Below are 27,262 nucleotides of genomic sequence, written 5' to 3'. Positions count from 1 at the left end.
TTTAATCCCCAGGCTGACCAATTCCTTAGACGTCTAAACTATATTCACATTGCTTAACTTAGTGTTGTAGGTCTATAGATCCTGGGTCTTGCTCTGTATCACCCACTGAAGTCAATCGATTGGATTGGGCCCTGTGCTTTTCTTAGCATGAAGGGCCTTTTTCCATTTTATCTTCGGGGTTTGTACTGTTGTCTATCACCATACTTCCTGACCACTGGGCACCTTGTGAGTGGTGGGGCTGAATTACTTTATGCCCTGTGGCAGTCTGGATGTGTTCTGTTGTTTCATGCTGATGGAAGCCTATGCAAAACCTGGAGGCTACACTGAATCCTTTTCATGGTACTAGTGGAGACTTCAACACTTCCTCTACTTGGCACCATAGAATGAGAAACTCTTGCTGTGTTCAGTGCTGAGGATTGAGGCTCGAGCTTGAAAGGCAAAGGAAGGAACCCATCACAGTTTTATTTTTCCTTAGATAAATTTTTATATAGAATATATTACAGTCAGAGTTCTCAGCTTTTAATCAAAAGAGAAGTTATTGCAATTTTACCCAGTGAATCTAATGGTAGAAGTAAAACATTCTAGAAAGCTGTCTTTAAAAAAGAGAAAAAGAAAAACCCGAACAAAGAAAGTACATGAGTAAGTCACACTGCTCGGGATACAATTATCCAAAGGGTACAAGAGAGAACCATAGTGGCTAAGGGAGCACAAAATCAAGGAAGAAGCCGACGATGAGTGTAACATTACTGCAAGCCTGTCATTTCCTAGCAATTTTGGCTTCCTGGACGAAATGCTTCTGCTCTGTCTTTATTTTTTACTTTTTGAATCAGTAACTTAAAATGCAGTGTAAAAGGATGAGTTAATTTCTGGCTTTTGCTCATGTTATGTGTAGGGGGAACTTCAGCCCCGCCTCAATTCATGGAGCTTGTGGGCGACTTTCTCCAGTTCGGCTTCTATTGCTGCCAGGCTTTCCAACTCCTGATCCTAAAACATCAGAAATAAAAATGAGGTAATTACACAGCATAATGTCAGCCCTTAAGTCTCTTTCTTTGCATTGACCAATCAAAGAACTTATGGTATTTATCTGGGCCTGGCAGGCGAAGCAAGGGGAGAGACAGTGTTATCTAGTAGATAACACACTGGAAGTCAAGAGATGAGGGTTCTATTCCCAGTTCAGCCAGTGGCCTACTGTGAGATCTTGGTCAAGTCATATCACCCCTTTGTGCCTCTCTTTGGACTATGAGCTTCTCAGGGCAGAGACAGTCTCCTACAATGTGCGGCTGACCTAGCATGTTAGGACCTGACTCTTGGTCAGAACCTCTAGATCAGAGGTCTGCAATCTGTAGGGCATGCCCATTTGGGGGGGTGCGGTGGTGGCCTGGGGCAGCCACCGTTGGAGGCAGGGAGGGAGCACTACCCAGTTCCGTTCCCAGGGCCCCACTTGCAGCTACTGGCCCCACACCCAGGTCCCCGTTGGCGACTCCTCTCCTGGGGCTCTGCTTCCAACTGTGGCTGCCAGCCTCAGGCACCACTCCCACCCCCGTCCCCAGCTATGGCTCCAACCTCTGCCCCCTTTCCCATGCCCACATCTCCCCCCTTCCGAGAGCTCCTGGCTCTGGGAGCACCAGGGGGGCATAGACAGGGGTAACTATGGGCGCAAGGTAAAATGTTGGGGGACCACTGCTCTAGGTGCTTCTGTAATAGAAATATCAATGTGTGTGTGTGGGATTTTTGGGTGGTGTGGACATTTACCCATTGGACACCTCCCCAAGCCCTTTAGCTGCATTTTGCATAAACTATTTTTGGCTGTGGCTTCAGGCAAGTGGAAATCATCCCACCCATTCCCTTTTTTCCTGAAAATGAAGTATTTCAATTAAGAATGAGGTGTGCCATGCTCCTAGCACCTCCATCTGTGCCGTGGGAGTGCCTCACGGCTCTCGGAGATTGAAGGAAAGGCAGGTATTTACAAGGCGTTGATGTTGGAGTTCTGAAGCATCCAGCTGAGCAGAGGAGAGCAGAAGCTGTTGTTTGGGGGGGCAATTAATCTCTTTAAAATCAAGCTGGATTGTTCAGAGAAGCTATAAACAAGCTGGATATTGTTACTATTCGTGTGCTGTACATCCTAGCACAACACTTCTCTCATTCTGAAACATAACCCCAATCTAGATGCACGTGGAGAATAATCTGGGTTTAATCATTCTGGGCACTTTTGTGATGCTTTATATTTTCAAAGGAGATACGATACATGAATCAGTTTTCACACCTTTGTGAGCTAGGTAAGCAGTATCCCTACTCTGAAAGAAGGAGCCTGAGAGACGGAGGGTGGGATTCACAAAAGCACCTAACTCCCATTTAAATCAAAATGCCTAAATACCTGCATGAATCCCACCTAGAGAGGCAATGTGAATTTCACAGGACCACACTGTAAGACCAAGCTGTGCTCCTTCAACACAAATCAAGAACATTTTAATCCATGGGAAATTGAGAATCTTATTTACAGCACTCATCACATTAAGTTCTGCAGTACTTGCCCTGTAGAAATTAAGCCTTCTGTCCCGTTGTTGGTAAGTAGTATTGGGCCCCTTACATGCTCAAATTCGTTATCTCCGGGTGCCTTAGCAGATTTGGGTTCGATTCCTGGCTCTACTGTACCCTTCCTGAGTAAGCATGGACATGCTAAATCCCAGGCATAACCCTTAACCACCTTACCCTTCCTTTCATCCTTATTTGCTTCTGATTTAACACTTCTTACTATAGTGACATGCACTTTATAATAATACAAAAACGAACCCCTCACATGAACAGACTTTTTAGGGTATTGAAACAAATGTTTGTACTTATAAAACAAAACAAAACACAAAACCCACCTGCATTACACCACAAATGTGCTTTCATTGCTACACAGCACAAGCGGCATGCCTTGCCTCCTTGTACATAAATAGCACTTTATGGAACAGCAATCTGTCTCCCAGCATTTATCTGCCTAGCTAACTGTGTGTGTACAAGCAGAGCACTTGCTACGCCTAGTTTGCATTTATGACCTGTGTACAAGAAGTTAAGAGATCACAGGGAAGAAATCCGTATACACCATGAACAACTCTTTTGAAAATGTGCTCTAAAATTGATGATGATTTTTCTAAAGTTGCTCTTCTGTATTCACAGTTGCTCCGTTACCTGAGCATATTTTTGTTAGTAATTTAAATACACAGATTAAGCTGCCATAACTGTATGGTGCTGGTCCAAATTCCAGTCTGTCCTGAAATCCTGTTTTTTGCTACAAAAATGTAAATTTCAGAGTAACAGCCGTGCTAGTCTGTATCCGCAAAAAGAAAAGGAGGACTTGTGGCACCTTAGAGACTAACCAATTTATTAATAAAAATGTAAATGTATTTCAACAACAGGGATTTAAATCAGCCGGCTAATTTGGTATGTGTCACTGACCATGGCCTCATAAGCACAGACACTGATCATCTGCAAAAAGTGAACGAGGCATTAAGCAACACCTAACCACAACTCTGCACCAACTGAGGTTAAAAAAAAAAAAAGGGCTCCACTAAGTAGAAGGGTTTTGTCCTTGTTCGAGTCAGGGGGTGTGTGGGTGGGTGAGAGAGAGAGACACACACACGCATATAATTATACATGGTCATGCAAATGGCTAATGCGCCGGCTGGAGCAGCAGCAGGTAAAGAGCATGTTAAACCTCTGCTGTTAAAAAGTCAAGCTTACCCTAGCTCTTGTTTTCAGTATTATGAAAACAGCAGTGGCTCCCCATTGGACATCTACAGCTTGACCTATCCTATTGCAATCCAGGAAGTGGGCAGGCGGAAGCCCGCCCACTGCTAAAGGACCTCCCCCAAGCCTAAGGGGGGATCCACATGACCTGGAAGCCAAATGATTCTGGGGGACAACTAATGAGCTAACAGGGACAGGAGTGTGGTTAAAGGGAACCTGACTGGGACACCAAGCAGAGAACCCCAGACAGCACCCACTGCTCCTCGAAGGCGTCAAGGGAGCCAGCGGACGCAGCCCAGAGGAACTCTGCCCGGATGCGTGAGTGGACGGAGGATCGGAAATAGGTCCCACAGTCATAGGAGACCCCATCGGCCAACCTCCTCTCCCCAGTTTTATAGATGGCCATTTTAGCCAGGGCTAGGAGGAGGTTGACTGGGGGTCCCATGATTTTGTGGGGCCACGGATAGGGAGTGCATCGATAAGAAGGTGAGGGGAAAAGTGCAACCAAAAACTTAACAGGATGTATAAGAGGAGCCAGAATAGGGGCTGCAATCTGGTGCACTCCAGGTACACGTGCGCCAGGGTCTCCCTCATGCCACAAAAGGGGCAGATGTCCAGGATGGGGGTGAATCGCGCCAAGTACACACCCATGCTCATGGCTCCGTGAAGGAGTCACTAACTGATATCCCCGGCAGGCCTCGGGACCAGGGTGGAATATAGGCTGGCCCACTGGGACTCCTCACCCTCCAGAGGTGGCAGAAGGTCCTGCCACTTTGTGTCGGGGTGGGATGCAAGGATGAGGATGCGAAGGGTGTGGAGCACAAGCATGAATAGATATTTTGTCAGTGTGGTCTGGAAATGAACCGGCTGCAAATCATGCAGCCAGCTCACAGTGAAGGGACGGGGGGAACTGGTCGGGTCCATGGGGCAGGGACCCAATGAAAAGGTCTGTAGGGTCTGGGGTGGGTGAGGCGTGCCCTCTCGCAGGACCCAGTTGAGGTAGGCCCGAGCAGCGAGTGGTAAAGTGGCCCTCCCCTCCTGAAGTACGCACTGGGGAGTATGAGGTCTGGAAAGCCACATATGCCACGCAAGCGTCAGGGGATCCAGCCAGTCTCCCCGGTTGTAGTCCAGGAGGTCTCTGACTCTAGTGACTTCTGCCAGGACCAAACTCTGGTGCACTGGGGGGACTCCGCCACCTACACACAGAGCTCGGGGTTGTGTAGCAGGGGCTCTGCGAGGAGATCTGCCCCCTCGGTGGCCGTCACGGACCTGGTCACTGAAAACAGTTTCCAGGTCCGGAGGAGGTCCTGGTAGAAGACTGGCAGCCCGGAGAGGTCTTGTGGAAGACCTCTCAGATGGAGATAAAGGAGCTGCCAGTCATATCGGAGTCCTCGGACGTGGCGCAGGAAGGCTGTACTCTCCACGCCGGACTACCTGCACCATAAAGGAGCCTCTGCAGGGCCTGGAGGCAGAAGACATGGACCTGACTGCATCAGCACTTCAGGCCCTGCCCTGCCCTCCCTCCTCCAGTGGCAGGTGGAGGACCCCTGCAGAGACCCAGTGCACTCCTGGCCAAAAGAACTCCGGAATTGCTGTCCAGCGATTGGCCAGGAAGCCCGGGGCTGGGACCAGGGTGTTGAGCCAGTACCAGAGTATGGACAAGGGTTCTCAAACTTCATTGCACCACGACCCCCTTCTGATAACAAAAATTACAACATGACCCTGGGGGGGGTGGGGCGGGGAGGGACACTGAAGCCTGAGCCTGCCAGAGCCCAAGCCCCACCACCTCATGCAGGGTGACCAAAGGCCAAGGGTTTCAGCACCAGCTGGGGGGCAGGGCTGTAACTTGAGCCCCTCCACCCAGGACTGAAGCCCTTGGGCTATGGCTTTGGCCTGAGTTGTGGGGCTTAGGCTTCAGCTTCTGCCCTAGCAAGTCTAATGCCACCTCCGGTGACTCCATTAAAATGAGGTCCTGAACCACTGACCTATGGTAAAAATTATCTGCAATAAGTACCACCACAGGGGGGCTCCTGCAAGGCTTTTCTCCCCACCCCTCACCCCAGCTCCTCACCACCAGCTCTACACACCTCCCTGGTGCCTGGTACATTACAGTCCATCCCTTACATTGGGGGCCTGCCCCTTTCCTGGTTGCCAAAGTAGGGTGTGCCAGGTTTGTCCATGGGGGCGGGGGTGCAGGAGCATCCTTGTGGGGGGGGGGGGGAGGGAGGGAGAGTCTGTCAGTCCTGCCCCCCTCCCCCACCTCCCAGCTGGAGGCAGGTGCAGTTTCAGGAGATGGTCCCCATGGGTGGGTGCTGGATCCTGAGGAGGGTTCCCTATGGGGGAGTGTGCAGGGGGGTGTCTGTCATTCCCTCCCCAGGACAGGGGGGTGTGGGATCATATGGGATGCGCTCCCCAAGCTGGGATGCAGGTGGCGCCCTATGGGGTGTGGTAATCGGCATGGGGGGGCGGTCTGGTAGTCCCTCCCTGGCCAGGGGGACAGGATCTGGGGGGGAGGGGTTCCCTCAGGGGTGCAAGGAGGTCTGTCAATCAATAAATCCTAAAGTCTGACCTATCTCTGTTAGTAGTAGTATTAAGCTCCCTGCTTGCCTCCCCCCATATAGAAGTTAAACTACACCTATGATGTTACCTCATGTATCTGAGCAGGACACAGTGGGGGTAGCCTCTTGCTTGTTGAGCTGAAGTCAATGGCTTATCTTCCGTCATCTACTCGTATCTTGGTGAAAGTTGGTACTGTTGGCTTGTTGCCTCTTACAAGAGTTGTCTCGTCCTACCCCCAACACCGCCTAGTCAGTGGAGAGTTCCAAACTAAGATGCCCCATTCTGAGACAGCCAACTTGCAAAAAGAGAAATTCTTCTGCTGGTTCCAGAACTATGGGCCAGGCTAACTGGTGTGAAGGGGGTTTGGTCGCATCTAAGGCTGGTTCAAAAACAGGAGCAGATTAGGCTCCCTGCAGTTTCCTGGGAGCACAAAGCATTGCACCTGGTTCTGTGTGCAAACCTGGTGCTCAGAGTGACTAATGTGCCAGGATTTCAGTGGGTCTGAAGGACAGTCTGTAAATTAGTGCCAGTTTTATAAACTCACAGAGTGATCAAAGAAGTGGCTCCTGCCGTGATGCTTTTCCTCCTGCCCTGTGCTACCAGGGCAGCTGAGTCTTTGTGGGACACGAGTGGCTTGAAGGGAATTTATATGTAAAGTTACTTGGCATCTTTCTGGTCATAGAATGACAGTCTAACAGTGGAATCTCTTTAGTTTACAACATGCTCCAAGAACAGTGTGAACATACACTCCTAGTTCAATATGGGAGGGGGAAGATCATCTTCCAAAGCCTCAGGTACTAGGCTCTTGCTGGAGCCAGGATACCTTAAGATCCTAAGGTCTGACCCAACATCGAGAACAGACAATCAGCTTTGTAGTTGCCAAGTCCAGGGTTGAGCTGAGAAGCAGTACAGACCAGAGGGAGGAAAAGAAATGGTAAGGGGCTATAAAAGCACCTTGTCCCCTCCACAATTCTTGGCTCGTTCCTGGCATTTTGTGGGGGAGACTCCCTGTGCTGGGGGTGTTTCCTGTGGACTACCTCCACCAACTTTCCCCCTGCTGGATGCTGCTGGACTAATGGTACAGTGGATGGAGTTCAATGGATAATCAGGACCCTGATGGACTTGAAAGCTGATCAAGAAACTAAATAAAACTCTTCCTTCTTCACAGACATAACTGAAATCCTGTGGCAAGGGGCTATGTCTGGCAGTAGATCACTCCTACTGAGCCATCACATTTGCAATATTGCTCAATTTAATCACAACTTCTAATTATTCTGCCTGGTTTATCCTTCAGGTGCTCAGAATGGCTCATTGGCCACAGACCTTCCAGTCAGTGACATGCCAGAGTTTTGACATACAAGTACTTATACAATAGCAAACAGCCATTTACATTTTGCTGGTTTAAATGCAAAATCATGCATCCTGCTATTCATAGGCCAGCCTGACTCCAGCTATAGTGATGAAACTGCTAGGGCTTTGGATAAGTGACAATTAAAGACCTTGAATAGAAATGAAGGGAGGAAGAAAGTGATTACATGGTGGTGGTGTTTAGCACAACGTCAATCATTTCCCTTGCAGACTCTCCCAACCCGTAGAGCTCTGGGTAATGCGACAGCTTGTCTCTTTCACCTACAGAAAAGTTGGTCCAACAAAAGATAATATTTCTGAGACAAGCTGGGTGAAGTACTAAAGATTAGTTAAAAGAAAAGGAGGACTTGTGGCACCTGAGAGACTAACAAATTTATTTGAGCATAAGCTTTTGTGAGCTACACAGCTCATGAAAGCTTATGCTCAAATAAATTGGTTAGTCTCTCAGGTGCCACAAGTCCTCCTGTTCTTTTTGCAGATACGGACTAACACGGCTGCTACTCTGAAAGCTAAAGGTTAGTCAGTCATCCTGCTGCCAAGATGCATGTGAATGTACTTGACTGACACATGCAACTACAGTAAGTGTAGTTGCAGCTACGCTTTTATTGGGGTGTTTTTTGCACATGGATCTAGGCCTCTTGTTTTTGTTTTTTAAGTTTGGCCCTAAATGTCTGGATCAGCACCTAGCACAATGTGGCTGGGGCCTCTAGGTGCTTTACCATACAAATAGTAAAAACAACCCTGAACTGAGAAAGGATCACAGACTAACAAAACACAGCTGCCTGACTAACACTGGGCATAATAAAGTAACGGTGTGGAACCTTGTGCACTTTTGATACCCTGCAAATGACTGGATGGTTGTGTGTTTTTTTAAATGCATGCACAGGTGTCACACCAACCTCTGTTCTTCTGTTAGCGCTTCCTTCTTCATCCTTCTTTTCTTCAGGCATGGCGGCAAATGGAAACCCTGCTTCACTGCTGTCCTCCTTTGCGTGATGTTTCCATGACCTTCTCATATCCTCTTCTGGGTTATGGAAGTCATACTTGTGGGACCTGAAGGACATTTTCATGGACCTATCTGGGTCTTCGCTGCTGTCGTATTCCTCCATGCGCTTCTTGGATGTCAGCTGCTTGGCCAGCTCATCCATTTTGTTCCATCTCTTGGAGTCTTCCCACGCTCTGGAGGGCTCCTCCTCCACTTCCTCACTTTTGACATCCCTGGGGTGGAAGGTGTCCTCTGCCTGCATTGCTTCATCCTCTAACCCATGCCTCCCTCCTTTCAGTCCATGGGATTTCTCTTCCTCTTCCGAGCTCTTCAAACCTTGGCCAAAGCCCAAAGCATCTTTGTTATCTGAAGCATTTATTGAGCAAACAATGAAATGGTGTTTAGATTAGTTAGACCTAGTCTTTGCACCAAGCCTGATTTCTTACTGAATTACTCTATGTGAACTGACTGACATGCTGAAGCAACAGATTCATGGATTTTAAGGCCAGAAGGGACCACTATGAATGTCAAGTCTGACCTTTTGTATACAACACAGGTCAGATGAACATACAGCTAGACTTGCAGGAGAAGACACATATGCACTGCAATACTGACGACAAAGAGACTGGAGCTAATAGTAGTCAAGAAACTTCTAAAAAGCCTGAGAAGCGGCAATAAATTATGTAAAAGCTTTTTGAAAAACTGACCAGACACATCATAAGGCTCAGAGTGAAGTAAATGATGGGCAGATTTACAACAGTATTTTGGTGTCTAAAGATGCAGATGGGCCTAGTGGGATTTATGTATAACTGCTGGTTGGAGTTATGCCTCTAACATGCTTAGGTGCATTTGGAAATCCCACTAGGTGCCTAGCTGCACTTTTAGGCCTCTAAATACCTTTGTGAAACTGGCCTGGAGCTCTCCGTTTGTCAAACAGCACAAAATGAATGAGATGGTTGGGACATCATGTGGAATACATACCACCTTCCCTGGGAGTCTCCTCGGTCTCATCCTCAGCTGAGCCAAGTATCCTATCTGCTTCGGTAGGCTGCTCATCTTCCAGGGTGCTTCTCCTGGCATCCTCTTCCGCAGTATGCTCTTGTAGGGTCTCCTCTTCCACTTCTCGGCTCTCTTCCTGGCCTTTTTTGGAAATCTGTTTCTTTTCTCCCTGAAGCTCCTGACTTCTGTCAGTCTCTTCAGGCTGCTCCTCTTCAGCCTCTTGGAGCTTGTGCTCGGCGAGCTCATTCTCTGTGAGGTTGTCATTGATGTGGTTGTCTAAAGCATCTTCCCTTGGCGATTCTTCAGCCTCGCTGACCTCGTTGCTGTCAGATTCCTCTGCATTCTCCTTGTCATCTTCAGGGCCGGCTTCATGCAGTCTTAGCTCCCTCTCTTCCAGGCTGTTTTCCTCATCCTCCTTGGACTCCTCCCTCTCACTGTTCTGCTGGCTTCTCTCTGCCGCCAGCTCAGCAAACGAGGCTGTGGGCTCCTCCACAGCAATTTCCCTTGATTTATCTGTAGTGGCAACATGGCAAAAACAGAACCTCTCTTTAGAAGTCTATTTCACAAGTTGAGGCGGCTTCTTACTAATCAGAGAGCTCAACTCCAAACAAAAACAAAAAACCTATGTTTCACTTTAAGCAGATGAGTAAATCCATCCTGTTAATGCATTTAACTATATGTTGAACTTTAACCATGTGAGTAGGCCCAATGAGGTCTACTGTACTGAATCATAGGTGGAATTAAAGATAAACATGTGCTTAAACCGACCCACTATTCAGTATAGTAGACTTCAATGAGCCTACTCACATGCTCAGTTAAGTATGTGCATAAGTGCTTTGCTGAAGCAGAGCCTATATTACTACCTAGTCTCAGACGATAAACTATCAATAGCATTTAAGATTAAATAGAAAATCTCTTAGAATTATCATCATGCTTTACATTTATATAGCACTTTTCATGATCAAAGTCCTGTGCAAAGACTGGCTAATTCCTACTCACAACAGAAAGGGAAGTCTTATTCCCACTTTATACAGATGGGATTAGTATGACTGGGCCAAGGCTGCTCAGCCAGTCAGGGGCAGCTACGGTTGGCCAAATGGGTTTTTTTTATTTATTTTTTGTTGTTCACAATGGGGCCTGATCTCAGGAGGGGCGTAGGCAGTACTCGACTGCAAAAATGTCAATCATATTTTCAGAGCAAAAGAGGAAGAGACAAGGGAGGTGAGAAAACTAGAAAAGAGGTAAAAGGAAACGGACATAAAGAGAGAAAATGGAATGAAGCAATGCTAAAAAAGCTTAAGGTGAGTAAGTTGTCATTAAAGTATTCAAGCTCCTACATTATAGCTTATATTCCTGGCAGAAAAGTGGCACTGAAATGACTGGCAGCTGTCCCAGCGGGTGAGAGGGTCAGGGCCAAGAATCTTCAGACTGATACTCCCCTTGGGGTTGGAAGAGTGGACATACTAGCAGTTTAATTTTTTCCAATTTGGTTTAAATGAAAGGCTGATGGCTGGATCCCGCTCCCACTGAGTGCAGTGGAAGCAGGAGCAAGCCTTGATGACGGGGACCTTCCTGTCCCCTCAGTTTTGTTTGAATATACTAGACTTTGTAACAACCTCAACTGAGATGGTCATTTACCATAAACAAGTGACAGCCATGGGCGCTTCACTGCTGAATGCAACAGCGGAATAACAAAGCATGGAAAATACAAATAGCTCTTCCAGAAACGATACTCGCGAAGTTAGATTGTGACATGATCTTACTTTGGAATCCATTCTGTATTGAACTATATTTGCAGCAAACTAATCCCACACAGGCACTACCTTCTTCTGATATGGAAAAGAGAAGGCACTGAGCTAGAGAGAATGACCTAAAGTCTCTTACTTCCATGGGGGCAACTCCAGTTAACCAACAGGATTGGACGGGGGAAAATAATCACAGCTGGGTTTGGTCTGTTTTAGGACCCTACATTTTCTATGCATCCAAAACTCCCATTGACTTCAAGGGATACATTACCTGACCATTAGTGTTGTAGGTTCTCAGATACAATGGTGATTGGTGTCGCATAAAAATCTAGTCCGATTAGAGAGCTAATAAGATAGACCCCAACCTCTTTAATATTCCATCACATCTTTCGTCGTAGGACTCACCTGTCACTCATTTTAATACTGAAAATGGCAAATCACTATCTGTTATGATTTAGAATTTTTCCAGTAATTATGACTGCAAAATGAAATGTTTAAGCCATTAACTAATTGCAAAGCAAACCCAAGGTCGCTAGTCTATTTCAGCAACAACAAAAAAAGGGCTAAAATGTGAAGTACATTGTATGCATCAAGGCTGTTCGAAAGAACATCCCTGTTTACTGCACTACATGGATTTCCTGGGGGGGTTAGGCTGACACTAACCTCTTTGCATGTTCTTGTCATTCTGGCTTTCAAGGACTTCCGAAAGTTCATCTTCAAAGCCACTGTTTTTCTTCTGCTGCCAGGTTCTTTCATTGGCCCCTGTGTCAAATTGGAAGGGGGTCAAAAAGCAATATTCCCCACTATAGTTTAAAGAATTGTGTTGGGAAAACTGTTTCAGTACATTAATATTAAACTCTGACACTAAGAAGCTGGAACAAGAAAAATGCATTAGCTAGGAGCTACGTGAATCAACTGTATTAACAATGCTTCAGCAACGTGCAAGCCAGATAACCCCTAAGCAAACAGACATTTAATGGGAAGAGACATTTGGAAAGCAGTAATGCTGAAGGAGACTTAGGGGTGAAAGGGGACAGAAAAGTAGATGTTGAATTGCAGGGAGTCCTCAGTCTAGCAAAGCACTTATGTGCTTATTTTAAGTATCTGAATAGTCCCACAGAAGCCTCACCCTTCTCAGAGTTACCCACTTCCACCATCATACAAGAGCACCCAGTACGTTTCCTTCTCAGTGCTTGCTGTCCCCACTGTGAAACACACTTGCCCCTCTCCCATGCATGCTTCTCTCCCCTGTGAGGTATCAGCTGCCACCAGAGGCACTGTATGCCTGAGCCTGCCAGTGAGACGATAAATAGGGATTCCTTCACACAGGGTGTTTTACAACTCATGCCATTGAAGAAGAGCAGCAAGGAGTGGCATTTACTATGACCTATTCTTTGTATTACATAGTGCCCAGAAGTCTCAACCTCCCCAAGATCAGTCCCCTTGTGCAAGGGGCCATACAAACACTTAGTCCTTACTTCAAAGAGATTCCAATCCATATAGACAAGGAGGACAAAGGGTGGGAGAAAGTCTGATTACCCTCATTTTACAGATGGGGATGTGAGGCTCAGAGACATGATGTGACTTGCCCAGTGGAGAAAGACTGGTCAGGAAGTCTAATGCAAACCCAGGAACTGATCCCAGGATTCCTGAGGCCCAGCCAGTGCCTGAGTCACAAATCATACCATCCCCCAGCTTTTCTATAGTGCGGTTTATCAGAACAACCGCCTTCCTTTCCAGGCATGGCCTTTCCAATCCCAAATCAGCCCCTGCCGCCAAATCTTTGTCGAGGGAAACAGTCCAGCTTTTTCAGACCAATCCTTCCCCACTCCTATGAACAGGCAAAACAATTTGAGGTATGGGCTCTTCCAGACCAATTTACCTCAGCCCCAGCCAGATGAATGGAAGAGGGAGGGAGGAGAGCACTTTCCATGGCTAGTGTTTCCCCTCCCCTTCCTCCCACTGTTTCCCTATTCTGCAAGAACCATTTTCCACTAGAGATCCATGAGCTACATTTGGCGCTGAGCCCAGTAGTCCAGGGCGGGAGGGAGGCATACAAGATAGGGGGCAGGAGAAGAAAGGAAGTGCCTTTAGTTAGCTTATCTTGCATTATTTTAAACATGGCCTCATTTTGTGAGTGAAAGGAAAGACTCCCGTGGAGAACATGTGCTCAGTGTCACTGTGCAGGGGTAGCTCTAGTTGAGAGCGTAACAATGGCTCACCCTATACAACAGCTCCAAAGAGTGCATGAGCATTTAATAGGGGTTTGGTCAAACCGTGGGGAATGGCTCTGTGTCAGGTAAATGAGGGCCAGAGGGACTGAGTCACCTAACCCAGCTGGTCAGGGTGTCCATGCAGCTGGACTGTGGCTGCTGCTAATGGGCAATCAGTGGAGGTAGCCTATTACTCCCCTTCACAAGTAGGGATTTGGACCAGTGGATCAGCATTTTGTAGGGACCCATTAGTCCTGCTCCTGGCTCATGCACATCCCTTCTCTTTGGTGAGCTCTGGCTGAGACATCTGTGGTAGGCAGGTCAGTGCTGCTTTTGCCCCCTCTGCAGAGTTGAAACTTTGCTTTTAAGCTGCTTTGGGGCCCACATGGGGTTGGTTTGTGTTTGAATGTAACTGAGGAGCTTTAATGCACCAGATACTTTTCCTAATCTCTTGACCTTCAACTCTTTTTGTTTGGTCTCCCCCTGTCTGCTGACTTCCTGGTTTCTCTTCTGAGGTTAGTTCATGTTATTCCTGGTCATCCAAAGCATCACATAGCTACATTGCTACTTCTTACCACGGCTGTGTGAAACACTGGCAATGAAATTCCAGAGCCTCACCGTTCAGTATCCCTTAATGACAGGGAATGAATGAATACAAGAGTTAGATGCTGCTTCTGTTCCTGCTGTGTTGACTTGAGCTCAGACTCTAATGTGGTACAACACTTGTACCTATGAGTGGGAGCAGGAAGCATCTTTTCATTCATACAGGTAATGTGCTGGTCAGCCCTATGTGCATGACTTAAATTCTGTTTTGTGGCTGCATGGGAGGACAGAGGCAGAGTGACAGCTGTGCCTGCTCTGCACTACTCAAGAATGTGTGTGTGTGTTCAAGGTCACACAGACAGAACCAGGAGCAGAACTCAGATTACCCAGAGGCTCTGGTTCCGTGGTTGAGCCCAGTTGCAGAGGACAATGATGTGGGTGGTTTGGGGAGAGGCCACAGAATCCACTGGCCCCCAACGTTCTATACGACGGGTGCAGAGGACATGAAGCTCCACAGAGGGAACAGCATTGCAAGGCCCCAGCATGGCCCCAGGTTGGGGCTGATGGATTTCAACACTCCTGCTTGCACACCAGCAGATTACCCAAGTGCTTTGGGCTCTCTGTTGCTGACTCTCATTTCTCCCTACCTGCTGTTCAGAGCATTAAATATTAATTCGTATCCCTCTTAAGTCCTCCAGCCTAAATTATGACTAAAATATACAGCATTTAACAGGGGAAAAGACTCCCACTGACTTCTATGAGCTTTGGCTCTGGATCTTATACTTCATAATCAGCAGACATTGATTTGGTCAAAGTTCAATTGTATTTCTAACTATAAAGGTTGTTTTAGTTTAAATAAGCCCAAGTGTTTCTCTTAGGTATCTGCTATCCATAAAAGGGTAGGCTCTCTTGGGTAAGTTAGAGTAAGTTATACTGATGTAAACCTGAAGTAATTTAATTGGCTTCAGTGGGAGTCAATCTGGATGTATACAGGTGTAACTGAGGGCACAATTTGACCCTCTGAGTTGATGGTCTTTGTTAGAAACCCGGATAGAAAAGTTTTCAGTTTTGTAAAGTTATCTGTAGTACATTTATATGACTCAGAAATAATGTACATTGAATTAAAAAAATTGCCAGGGGCTATAATCATTTATTAAAACCCTCCTGCCACTTTAATTGTCGCAGAACTGTACCTTGAACTGCAAGTTCTTGAAGCTCCTTCAGTAAATTTTGATGACGTAGGATTGAAATGATCCTTTCATCTGCAACAGAAGATTCTTGTTATAGGTTTCCTACAGCAAAGTAAATGTTCTGTTCACGTGCTCCTTTAGCTAGTTCATTTACTGAATTTGCTCTTAATTGCAGACCCATCAAACATCAATTCAATTAAAGAATTATGACTAGGTTTTTAATTTCATGCAAGTGACCCCGGACTTCAGCTTCAGTACAATCAATGCTATGACTACAGCACAAGAGCTTCACTGCCAAAGGTTAAAGTCTCTAAATTGGTGGATAGATTTTTCAAAACAGATACTTTTCCACGGTCTCCTGAAATACTGAGTGTCTCTCCGTACCTCCTCTGAGAGTTTCTAGGCATTCCTGGCTGATTGGCAGCGGGCTTGGCTTTGACAGAGTATCAGAAATGACCTCTACAATGCACTTCATCACCTAGAAAGATACAAACATACAGATTAAAATCTCTCTCATCTTGGCTTTATTTATTACCCAAGCTAAGTGAAAAAGATCATAGGGCAAATCCTACAAACGTTTATATTCCACATACATATACTAGTTCCACAATAGGTAGATTGGGAGTTTGTTCTCCCTGTCTCAGAATACAAGGGGGCAATCAATGGAATTAAAAGATGTGAAATAAAATAAAAGTAGATTCTTTTGAATACATGTTAATAACCTGAGGAACTCTCAGCCACAGGAAGTCTTTGAGGCCAATAATTTAGAAATATTCTAAAAGGGATTGGACATTTATATGAATATCAAAGATATCCAAAGTTATAATTAATAATAACAAATTTAGGAAGTACTGTTAACACTTGTACTCCTTGTACTAAGCCAATTGCTAACTAGTAGAGTGCAGGATGAGACCTGTGTGGGGAGCAGCTTGTCCCTCAGTTGCCTACTGTTGGGTTCTTACATGTTCCTATGAAACATCTGGTATTGGCCACTATCAGAGACAGGATACAGGAGTAACAGTCTGAGCTGCGACTGTAATATTGCTACTTATAGATGATTTGGTTCTGATCCTGTTTGGCCAGTCTTACGTTCCTGTGTTTCTCTGTTCCCATTTACATCAATGTAAATGAGAAGAGAATTTTGCACCATTTTTGTATCACTGATTTGTTGAACAGAAATGAGACAATGGGCTTGACTCTCCTCTCACACAAGAGTACCTCCACTGGTGTCTCTGGAATGACATCTGATTAATATTGATGTGAGAAGAGAATCTAGGCTGAAGATTTCAAAAGACAAGTGCAACAAATGTGCCGCGTGCCTGTGAGTCCATTGCACATGGAAACCTCCCCCTCCCCCCCCGCAACATCTGAGTACATGGTAGTATGTTTGTGTTTGAATTAAGTGACTGGGACAATGAGGAATGACAGCATTGGTTTGAATCCAGCAGTGTCTATGCTAGCGCACAGACCTATCCTGCAGTCTTTACTTGTGAAAAAGTCTTATTCCTTTAAATTTCCCAGATATAGATTGGGGGACAGTCTCCATCCAAGAATATTAAAGGAGTGGCACATGAAATTGCAAGCCCAATAGCAAGGATTTTTAATGAATCTGTAAACTTGGGGTTCATGCCCTATGACTGGAAAATTGCTAGCATAGTACCTATTTTTAAGAAAGGGGGAAAAAATGTGATCTGGAAAATTATAGGCCGATTAATTTGACCTCAATTGTATGCCAGATCTTGGAACAAATTTTGAAAGAGAAAGTAGTTAAGGACATAGAGGTACATGGTAATTGGGATAAACTACAACAGGGTTTTACAAAAGGCAGATTGTGCCAGACCAACCTGATCTCTTTGAGAAGCTTACTGATTTTTTTAGACAAAGGAAATGCAGTAGATCTACCTGGATTTCAGTAAGGCATTTGATACACATGGGAAATTATTAGTTAAATTGGAGAGGTGGGGATTAATAGGAGAACTGAAAGGTAAGGAACTGGTTAAAGGGGAGACTACAACAGGCCATATTGAAAGATGAATTAGCAGGCTGGAGAGAGGTTACGAGTGGAGTTCCTCAGGGTCTAGTCCTGGGACCAAACTTATTTAACATTTTTATTGATGACCTTGGCACAAAAAGTGGGAGTGTGCTAATAAAATGTGCAGATGACAAAGTTGGGAGGTTTTGCCAGTACAGAGGAGGACCGGAATATCATTCAAGAAGATCTGGAGGACCTTGAAAACTGGAATAATAGAAATGGGATGAAATTTAATAGTGCAAAGTGCAAAGTCATGTACTTAGGGACAAACAATAAGAAGTTTTGCTATAAACTGGTGACATATCAGTCGGAAGCAACAGAAGAGGAGAATGACCTGGGTGTACTGGTTGATCACAGGATGACAATGAGCCACCAATGTGATGCGGCAGTGAAAAAGGCTAATGCAGTTCTAGGATGTATCAGGCGAGGTATTTCCAGTAGAGATAGGGAAGTGTTATTGCCATTATACAAGGCCCTGGTAAGACCTCAGCTGGAATACTGTGTACAGTTCTGGTCTCCCATGTTTAAGAAAGATGAATTCAAACTGGAACAGGTGCAGAGAAGGGCTACTAGGATGATCAGAGGAATGGAAAACCCTAACTTAAGAGAGGAAACACAAGGAGTTTGACTTGTTTAACCTAACCAAATGAAGGCTATGGGCAGCTACGACTGCTCTCTATAAATACATCAGAGGGATAAATACCAGGGGGAAGAGTTATTTAAGTTAAGCACCAGTGTTGACACAAGAATAAATGGATATAAACTGTCCATCAATAAATTTAGGCTTGAAATTAGGTGAAGGTTTCTAACCATCAGAGGAGTGAAGTTCTGGAACAGCCTTCCAAGGGGCACAGTGGGGGCAAAAAAACCTAACTGGCTTCAAGACTGAGCTTGATAAATTAATGGAGGGGATGGTATGATGAGATTGCAAATGGGCCACCTCCCATTGTAGGCAACGGCTAGTAGCCAATATCCCCAAACGCCATAGAGGGATACTAGATGGAGAAGATTGAGTTACTACAGCAAATTCTTTCCCAGGTGTCTGGCTGGTGGGTCTTGCCAACATGTGCAGGGTTCAACTTATTACCATATTTGGGGTTGGAAAAGAATTTTCCCCCAGGTCAGACTGACAGAGACCCTGGAAGTATTTGCCTTCCTCTGCAGCACAGGGCATGGGTCACTTTGCTAGTTTAAACTAGAATAAATGGTGAATTCTCTGTAACTTGAAGTCTTTAAACCATGATTTGAGGACTTTGGTAATTCAACCAGAGGTTATGGGTCTATTATCGGAGGAGGTGGGTGAGGTTCTGTTGCCTGCAATGTGCGGGAGGTCAGACTAGATCTGGGGGTCCCACAAAGTAGTTTTTGGTGGCCTCAGAGTACAGCCACCAACTCTTGCTGGTGGCCATTCTGATAATTTTTCCTAAAATATGTAATTATATTTTGTTATTTTTCCTAAAGTTAAACATATACATGTCCAAATTATTGTCATTTATTTATGTGGGGTTTTTTTGCAGACTCAATAATAAAATAATGTACAGTTGTCTATTCTTTACTGGACCTAAACAGAATAGAAAAACAAATAAGGTGCTTTGCACGTTCTTGTCTTTTTGGTTGTTGTTTCTTTTGGGGTTTTTTGGTTGGGGTTTTTTATAGACTTGCTAGCTAGTAAGTCTGCTGCTGTGAAAAGTGATACTTGTATGTTAATATCACTTTTCACAGCCTCCCAGCTAGCTACTATGTCTGCTGTGAAAAGTGATACTAATAAACATATAAATATCACTTTTCACAGCAGATTTACTCAGCCCTGGCAAGCCCAGGGACAAATTAAGCCCTGGATGGGGAGCTGAGGGAGGCAGCAGGGGCCCGGAGTGATGGGGGGGTGACCCCAAGGCTGGTGCCTGCTGCCACACTGCTGGCAGCCCAAGCTCAAAGCCCTGTAGCCAGATACCAGGGCCCGAGTCTGATGCCTGTGGCTGTATCCCGGGGCCTGCCACTGCGCAGCTGAAGCCAGGATCTGGAGAAGCCAGTGGGCACCGCGGGTAATGGGTAGGGCCCTACCAAATTCATGGCCAAGAAAAACATGTCACATACCATGAAATCTGGTCTCCCCCTGTGACATCTGGTCTTGTGTGCTTTTACCCTATACTATACAGATTTCACAGGGGAGACCAGCGTTTCTCAAGCTGGGGGTCCTGACCCAAGAGATTTGCAGGGAGGTTACAGTTATTTTAGGGGGGGTCATGGTATTGCCACCCTTATTTCTGCATTGCCTTCAGAGCTGGGTGGCCAGAGAGCGGCGGCTGTTAGATGGGTGCCCAGCTCTAAAGGCAGCGCCCCGCCAGCAGCAGTACAGAAGGAAGGGTGGCAATACCGAACCATGCCACCCTTCCTTCTGCACTGCTGCCTTCAGAGCTGGGCGGCCGGAGAGCGGTGGCTGACTGAGGACCCAGCTCTGCAGGCAGCAGCACAGAGTAAGGGTGGCAATACTCTGCTTTCAGAGCTGGGCTCCCGGCCAGCAGCTGCCGCTCTCCAGCTGCCCAGCTCTGAAGGCAGTGCCGCTGCCAGAAGCAGTGCAGAAGTAAGGGTAGCGGTATCACAACCCTCCCCCCGCACCAATAACTTTGTGTCTTGCCTACAACTCTCGTAAGGGTCAGGACCCCTACAATTACAACACCGTGACATTTCAGATTTAAATAGCTGAAATCAAATTTATGATTTTTAAAACCCCATGAATGTGAAATTGACCAAAATGGACTAACTTTGGTAGGGCCCTAGTAATGGGGGAGGGGTGGTGAGCCCAGGGCTGGAGCCCACTGCCATGTGACCAGGAGCCAGGGCCAGAGGTGGCAGCAGGGGCCAGGGTGGAAGGGGGAAGACTTGAGCCTGGGGCTGGAACCGGCCACCACCTGGCTGGGGGATGGAGTCCTGGGGCCCGGAGACAGAGCCTGAAGCTCTGCAGCTAGAGCCCAAAGCCCCGCAGCTGGAGCCTGCCACCTCCCATCCCGGGGGGGAAGCCGGATCTCACCACCCCTGGGAATGGGGAGCGGAACTCAGTGGCTGCCTGCTCCTCCAGTGTTTATGTCTCCAAAGGGGGCAGGGCCCAACCCCTGTTGGCAGCCCCAGGGGAGGGGCTGCTGCTTCTCTCCTCCCCCCACCACCCAATCACCACCCAGGAGGCTGTGGCCACAAGGAAAGCCCCTGGTAGCTACATTTGAGAACTATTGGACTAGATGGTCATGGATGATTCTTTTTGGCCTTAAAAAGTATGAGTCTATAAGTCTGTATCATTTATAAGGCAGCTTGTAAAGCACATTGGGGTGAGAACTGCCAATGGAAGAAAAGATGTTGTAACCGGGCCTCAAATCAAAGAAAAGAAAAAAAAATTAATCCTTGAGAAAAATGTATGGTAGTGTTCTAAATGAATGCTCATCTCTTTATAGCCTGAACTTCTTTTCAATTTCAGCAGGCTGGCCTTTTAAGAGTCTTAGCCTCTTAAACTGTACTACTCACAAGAGATTCAGAACATTGTGGCTGCACAGTAAGTTAACACTAGTCAGCAATTTCTGGGTGCCAGTGTTGCTTGTTCAAGCAATCAGATGTATTCATTTATCAGATAAGATGGTTGAACGGTTCACAATTTGTAACTAGCTAATTTATTTCAACCATTTGATTTTGCAGATTAAAGGGATTTCAGAAAGGGATAACAAAATGAAATATCTTCCTGTAAATACCTTCACTGTTTGTACAGATTGCTTGGTTTATTAATAATAAAGACTAGAAACATTACCAGAAACATCTAACATAACGAAAATAAAAGAACTTCTACGCTTCCTTTGGTATCATTCTCCTATACGACAAGCAATCCATTAATATTAATTTTAGGTGTGCTAAAACACATCACGCACCCATTAAACAAGACAGAGGCAGATTCTGATACCCTTTCTCATGCTGAGTAGCATCTTACTCCATGAGTCGTCCCATTTAAATCAACAAGACCTGTGGAGTAAGGTGTTTCTGATATTTTTAATTATATTGAGAATCTGGCCCAAAGAAATGCTATAAATAAATATTTTGTGGTTATATATTATCATTTTCTACCATCTGACTGTTATATTTTATGTCCCAAAGGAACCTAACATGTGATTTACACCCACACATATTTTATACTTGTACACATGCCTGAGATTCACTTCACTCACCACGGAAATGCTGCCACCTCTGGGTGGAACTTGGCAGCTATTAATGCAACAATTGTGTAGTTCTCACTCAGGCAAAACTCTCATTGATTCCACTGATTGTTTTGCCTGAGTAAGGTCTGCAGGTTCAGGCTCTAATACTCCACTGTGACATTACATTCTCCATAGATCTATTCTAAGTAAGATCATGGAATTAAACTCTGAAAAGGTCCCATCCTGCTGTATCTACACAGAATAAAATCCCATTAAAGGGTTCAGGCCCTTAAGAGTGGAACAAAAGATGAGACCCTTTGAAATATTTTCAGCAACAATAAAGGCCTTTAAGTGGGAAATATTGGCCTTCTGGGGCCCTGGAACTGATGAAGGACCAGGAGTATTTCAAATGTTTGAAGAAGTTATGGTCAGACTCTCAGTGGAAGTCATTTTGCAGTATGAAAACATACCTAGCTACGGAGAAACAGCTTTCAGTGCTCAGACTCCCATTGCCCCCACCTGCACGTGCGAAAATTTTACTCCACCTCTCAGCCAACATCAAGAACTGGGAACACAGGGCAACATGGCAGGCAGAATCCTACAGTGGATGCTTTGTGCTGAAAGCTCAGAGTCTTGCACCCTGGGCAGGTTGACGAGGTTTCTATTTACTCTGTAACTTAAACTAGAATTTTGTATGGCTCATACTAATGTGTTGGTAGCCTAATTACTCAAGGGCTTGATCCAATTCTTTCTAATGTTAATAGAAAGACCCCCACTGAAATCATTGGAGCTGGACCAGGTCCCATTATAGGAGTTGGAATCGTGAACAGACAGAGCTCTTGGGGAATAATTCAGACTTGGTGTAACTCCACTGACTTCCACACAGTCACACCTTCTTACACAAATACTGGATTTAGCCCTTTAATCAAACCCTTGGAAAATGGGCACTTCACACAGATGGTGCACTTAACTTTGGGGAAGCCATCACAAAGCAGACTCAGAAAATCACCAGTTATAGTAGAGGGGAAATTATGGGTTTAATAGGCTTCCTCAGATGGCAACCACTGAAGCAGTCTGTACAGAAGAGAAAAATTTTCTGCTCCTTACCTACCCATGTAATCTTTTACAATTACAGTCATTTGAGCCAGCAAGAAAGACTCTGACAATAACAAATGCCTTGCTGCTTTCATGAGCCATCAGCTTAGCTCACGGCACTGCTAGCCAGCTAGGAGTTCTAAACAAAGCAGCTGCAACAGCTCTCCAGGTTCCAGTCTGTAGACAGAGGAGGGGGAGTTTTTTCTTGTAGTATTTACACTGTAAGTAACTGTGATGATGAATGATGGAGTGCAAGGGAGCTAGCACAGAGATTGACAGGAGCTTTTTCCCCCACTGTAAGGAAAAGGGAAAGAGCCTTTTGTGGCTTATCCTTGAGAGACGATTTTGATGAACAAACACGTTCAACAGGCAGAGGATGAGGACTGGCATTTCTGCTCCTTTAGCTATTATCAGAGAAGTGTAATTAGCTAAAAGAAAAGGAGTACTTGTGGCACCTTAGAGACTAACCAATTTATTTGAGCATAAGCTTTCGTGAGCTACAGCTCACTTCACGAAAGCTTATGCTCAAATAAATTGGTTAGTCTCTAAGGTGCCACAAGTACTCCTTTTCTTTTTGTGAATACAGACTAACACGGCTGTTACTCTGAAATGTGTAATTAGCTAGTTTGAGAGAGAAGTTACTTTGAAAAGGTACACACTTTCAAGAATAAGGTTAGAGAATTTTTGACTACACCTCTCTATAGGTTGGTAGGTAGATGTCTGTGCACAAATAGGTAGGCAATTATACACACATGTATAAGTACACATGCATATGTGAGTATGTACATATATGCATGTATGAGGTTGTGAAGGCTAGGACTATAACAGGGTTTAAAAGAGTACTGGATATATTCATGGAGGTTAAATCCATTAATGGCTATTAGCCAGGATGGGTAAGGAATGGTGTCCCTTGCCTCTGTTTGTCAGAGGGTGGAGATGGATGGCAGGAGAGAGAGATCACTTGATCGTTACCTGTTAGGTTCACTCCCTCTGGGGCTCCTGGTATTGGCCACTGTCGGTAGACAGGATACTGGACTGGATGGACCTTTGGTCCAACCCAGTATGGCCATTCTTATGTTACATATTTGCACACATATTTATATCTCTCTGTTATGCACACATACATACATGTGGGTGTGCATACAGAAAGATTGGCTAAGCAAATCAAGATACCTGAAGAAAGATTTACAGCCAGAAAAAAAGTGAGCCCTCTAAACATGCAGGTGTGCACCTGCATAAAGTCTTTACATTTTCAACAAAGATGGCTAACAATGTGTTCATAATTAGTCAAATACAATGTAACTAGAAAGCTAGTTCCTTGACCATTCACACTCTCCTTTGTCTGTTGCTGAACTTCTCAGGGGACTGACAAAAAACAAAAAACAAAACCAAAACAGTTTGAATTATGCATAAAATGCAAATCCAGAAAGAGGAGCAGATAATGCAGCTGGAAAATCTTTGCCCTAATAAGAAATGGTTCATACTTCCCTATTAACATTTCAAGTGTTATTTCCAATAATGCTTCTAGACAGATAAAAGAGAGCGAGGTCCCTCAGGTTTCTTGAATGAGCAGCAAGAGAGACATCAGCATTCGTATTTTTAACAACGCCGTCTCAGAGCTTACCTTAGCATCCCCTTTAGTCACTGGACTGGTTACCGGGAGGGAAAGGACTGTAAAATCAAAAGAAGGAAAGGGTACCTGGTTAGTCTCCGTTTCCTGGCACATTTCCAGCGAGCCGGGGCACAGCTGGGGAAGGCAGGCAGAGCGCTCCAGCGGTGTCGAGAATGTTTTAGCAGCAAGGCGGAATCTTGGGCTTGATTTTCGACCATAAACCACACCAGCTTATTAACGGCGGGCTTCACCAATCAGCAGTACTCGGGCGGACTCTAGCAATAGGGCTTGGGTTTCTCCCTTAGAGGTTGACTTAAACAGTCCCCCCCTTAAGCGAAGCAGGCGGGACTGCAGGCGAGATTTTTATCTGGCCAAACCTTTGACAACGATCAGCCTCATGTGGCTGAGCCTGTGCCGAGTTCTTCCCAGGCCAAGCCTCATGAAATCAAGCCGCTCCCCGGCAGCCAGTACCTGTCCGGCTCCGAGTGAGGGGCTAGAGACCGATCGTATTGCTGCTAGCTACAGAGAGAGGGGCGAGAGTTGCCTTTGCAGAGCAACGGAGGGGCGAGCTGGTGGCTCGATGCGGCTGTCTAAAGTCCCCGCAGGCGGAGATGACCTTGCAGGTGGACGTGCAGCGGGGATGTATCCAGGGCACTTTCATTTCCCGCCCACGCAGAGGCTTGTCTCAGCCCCCCCGCCCCCGAGACAAGAAGACACCCCTGGATGCCTGCGACCAGGCAAGGCTGCGGGGGGCAGCGCTGGCTAGACCCCGCTCCCCCGTTCCGCCTTTGCGGCGGCTCGGACGACCCTCGGCTGCCCCAGCGGAGGGGCGCTGTCCTTGGTGCTGAAAGGACAGTCACTGCGGAAGAGCGTCCCGGGCCACCCCCCTCTGCCCGGGGCCCGCTACGGTCCCGAGCCCGGGGCGCCCCCCCCGGCCCCACACCTACCCTGCACAGCCAGCAGCAGGACAGCGAAGCCTCCCCTGCAGCCCATGGCGCCGGAGTGAAGGCGGGCCGGGTGCGGGCGGGGGCGATGCGCTCCTCCCCTCTGGGGCGGCCGGGCTTAGGGCGAGCCGGTGACGCGGGGCTCTGACCCGGCGCGGGATTAGCTCGGGTGCGTGTCTCCGCCTCTCCCCAGAGCACCTCGCGTCCCCGGTGCCTTTGCCGAAGATCCCGACAGGGCACTGCAGCAGCAGCCCCCTCCTTTATATACCCCGGGCCTCAGAAATGGCGGCAGGAGAAACGGCACCGCCCCTCCGCCCGCCCACCGCCAGCCCCTGCTTAGCCGGGCATTTGCGGCGCCCAGGCACGGGCGCCCTGCGGCTCGCTCGCCCACCCCCCGCCGGCCCGCGCAGCCAGCCGCTCTTCAGTCGGGGGCCCCCTCGCCTCCCACCCGGCGGGCTCAGGCAGGCAGGGAGCCTGTGATCTGGTCACAGCTTTTACTTTTGGCAACAAGCATAGGAGAGCTGGATCAAAGTCACCCCTTGAACAGGGCCGGGGGGGGGGGTGAGGAAGGGAGGTTTATTCAAGGACTAGTGGACTGGTGCTCAAACTTTTTGTCTTGGAGACCCCTTTGACACAGCAAGCCTCTGAGTGTGACCCTCCCTTAGACATTAAAAATGGGGGGGGAGTCATTTAATTTAACAGGGGCTCAGGCCTGCTAGCCCCAGGGGGTTGACAGCTGGCAACCCCCCTGTAACCACCTCAGGGGTCACAACCCCCAGTTTGAGAACCCCTGGCCCAGTGGAATGATTCAAGGTTACAGCCATCTTTCCAGTGGAGCTGAGGGGTCACTTCTTGTGCTGGTAGACACCCCATATAACATGCAGCCTTGGCCCTTGGGGGCCAAACAGCCAGTCTGGGCAGACAAAGGCTGTCAGGATTGTCATTCTGCAAGAAGACATGCCATCTAGCTACTCTTTGTTCAGCACAGTCCACAGCCTAACAACCTATAGCATTATCCCCCTTGCTAACTTGTCTCCAAAACTGGAGCAAGTAAGCCTTGCTGATTATTACAATTTTGGCTGATAAAAGTAATAGTGCTGACACAATAGACTTCTGCAAGGCTTTGATGTGGTACCACACAACATTTTGATTAAAAAATTAAAATGCTATGAAGTTAGCATGATACACATTACGTGGATTAAAAACTGGCTAAGTGATAGGTCTCACAATGTAATTGTATGTGGGGCATCAACACTGTGTGTGTGTGTGTCTAGTGGGGTCTTGCACAGATTGGTTCTTGGTCCTATGCTATTTAACATCTTTGTCAATGACCTAGATGAAAACAAAATTACCACTGATAAAGTTTGCTGACACAAAAACTGTGGGATTGGTAAATAATGAAGAGGACAGATGTCTGATAAGTGCAATCTGAAGTGCTTGGAAAATTGGGCACAAGCAAACGATATGTGTTTTAATATGCCTAAATGTATACATTTAAGAACAAAGACTGTCGGCCATACTTAGAGGATGAGGGACTCTATTCTGGGAAGCAGTGACTAGCAAAAAAAAGATTCGGGGTTATGGTGGATATTCAGCTGAACACAAGCTCCCAGTTTGGTGCCATGGTCAAAAGGGCTAATGTGATCCTCGGATGCAAAAACAGGAGAATGTCGAGTAGGAGTAGAGAGGTTATTTTACCTCTGTATTTGGCACTGGACTGAGGGTCCCAGTCTGGTATCGAAAATTCAAAAAGGATGTTGATAAATTGGAGAGGGTTCAGAAAGGAGCCACAAGAATAAACGATTAGAAAACATGCCTTATAGTGATAGACTCAAGGAACTCAATAGATTTAGTTGAAAGAGAAAGTTAAGGGGTAACTTGATCACAATTTATAAGTACCTACATGAGGAACAGGTATTTGAAAATGGGCTCTTCAATCTAGCAGGCAAAAATGTAACATTAGCCAACAGATGGAAGTTGAAACTAGACAAATTCAGACTGGAAATAAGGTGTAATTTTTTAACAGTGAAGGTAATTATCCATTGGGACATTTTACCAAAAGTCATGTTGGAT

The 27,262-nt window shown here is 46.4% G+C and overlaps 1 protein-coding gene across 2 annotated transcripts; it reads right to left on the bottom strand.

Moving 5' to 3' along the window:
- Positions 1-818: 818 nt before the first annotated feature.
- CHGA (chromogranin A) lies at positions 819-25,437 on the bottom strand. Of its 2 annotated transcripts, none has more exons than XM_074956144.1 (8): positions 25,193-25,437; positions 24,258-24,304; positions 15,719-15,812; positions 15,338-15,406; positions 12,052-12,150; positions 9,626-10,156; positions 8,559-8,980; positions 819-984 (listed from the first exon to the last, which is right to left on the bottom strand). In XM_074956144.1, the coding sequence occupies exons 1-8, from the start codon at positions 25,236-25,238 to the stop codon at positions 901-903; spliced, it is 1,392 nt and encodes a 463-aa protein (XP_074812245.1). In that variant the 5' UTR covers positions 25,239-25,437; the 3' UTR covers positions 819-900. The 2 variants fall into 2 exon arrangements, with proteins under 2 accessions (XP_074812245.1, XP_074812244.1); XM_074956143.1 differs by having other exon boundaries at positions 8,559-9,010; positions 25,193-25,435.
- Between the last annotated feature and the right edge of the window lie 1,825 nt (positions 25,438-27,262).

Source organism: Natator depressus, chromosome 6, assembly GCF_965152275.1.
Source record: "Natator depressus isolate rNatDep1 chromosome 6, rNatDep2.hap1, whole genome shotgun sequence".
NCBI classification, from domain to species: domain Eukaryota; kingdom Metazoa; phylum Chordata; order Testudines; family Cheloniidae; genus Natator; species Natator depressus.
This window is presented reverse-complemented; position numbering and strand designations above follow the sequence as displayed.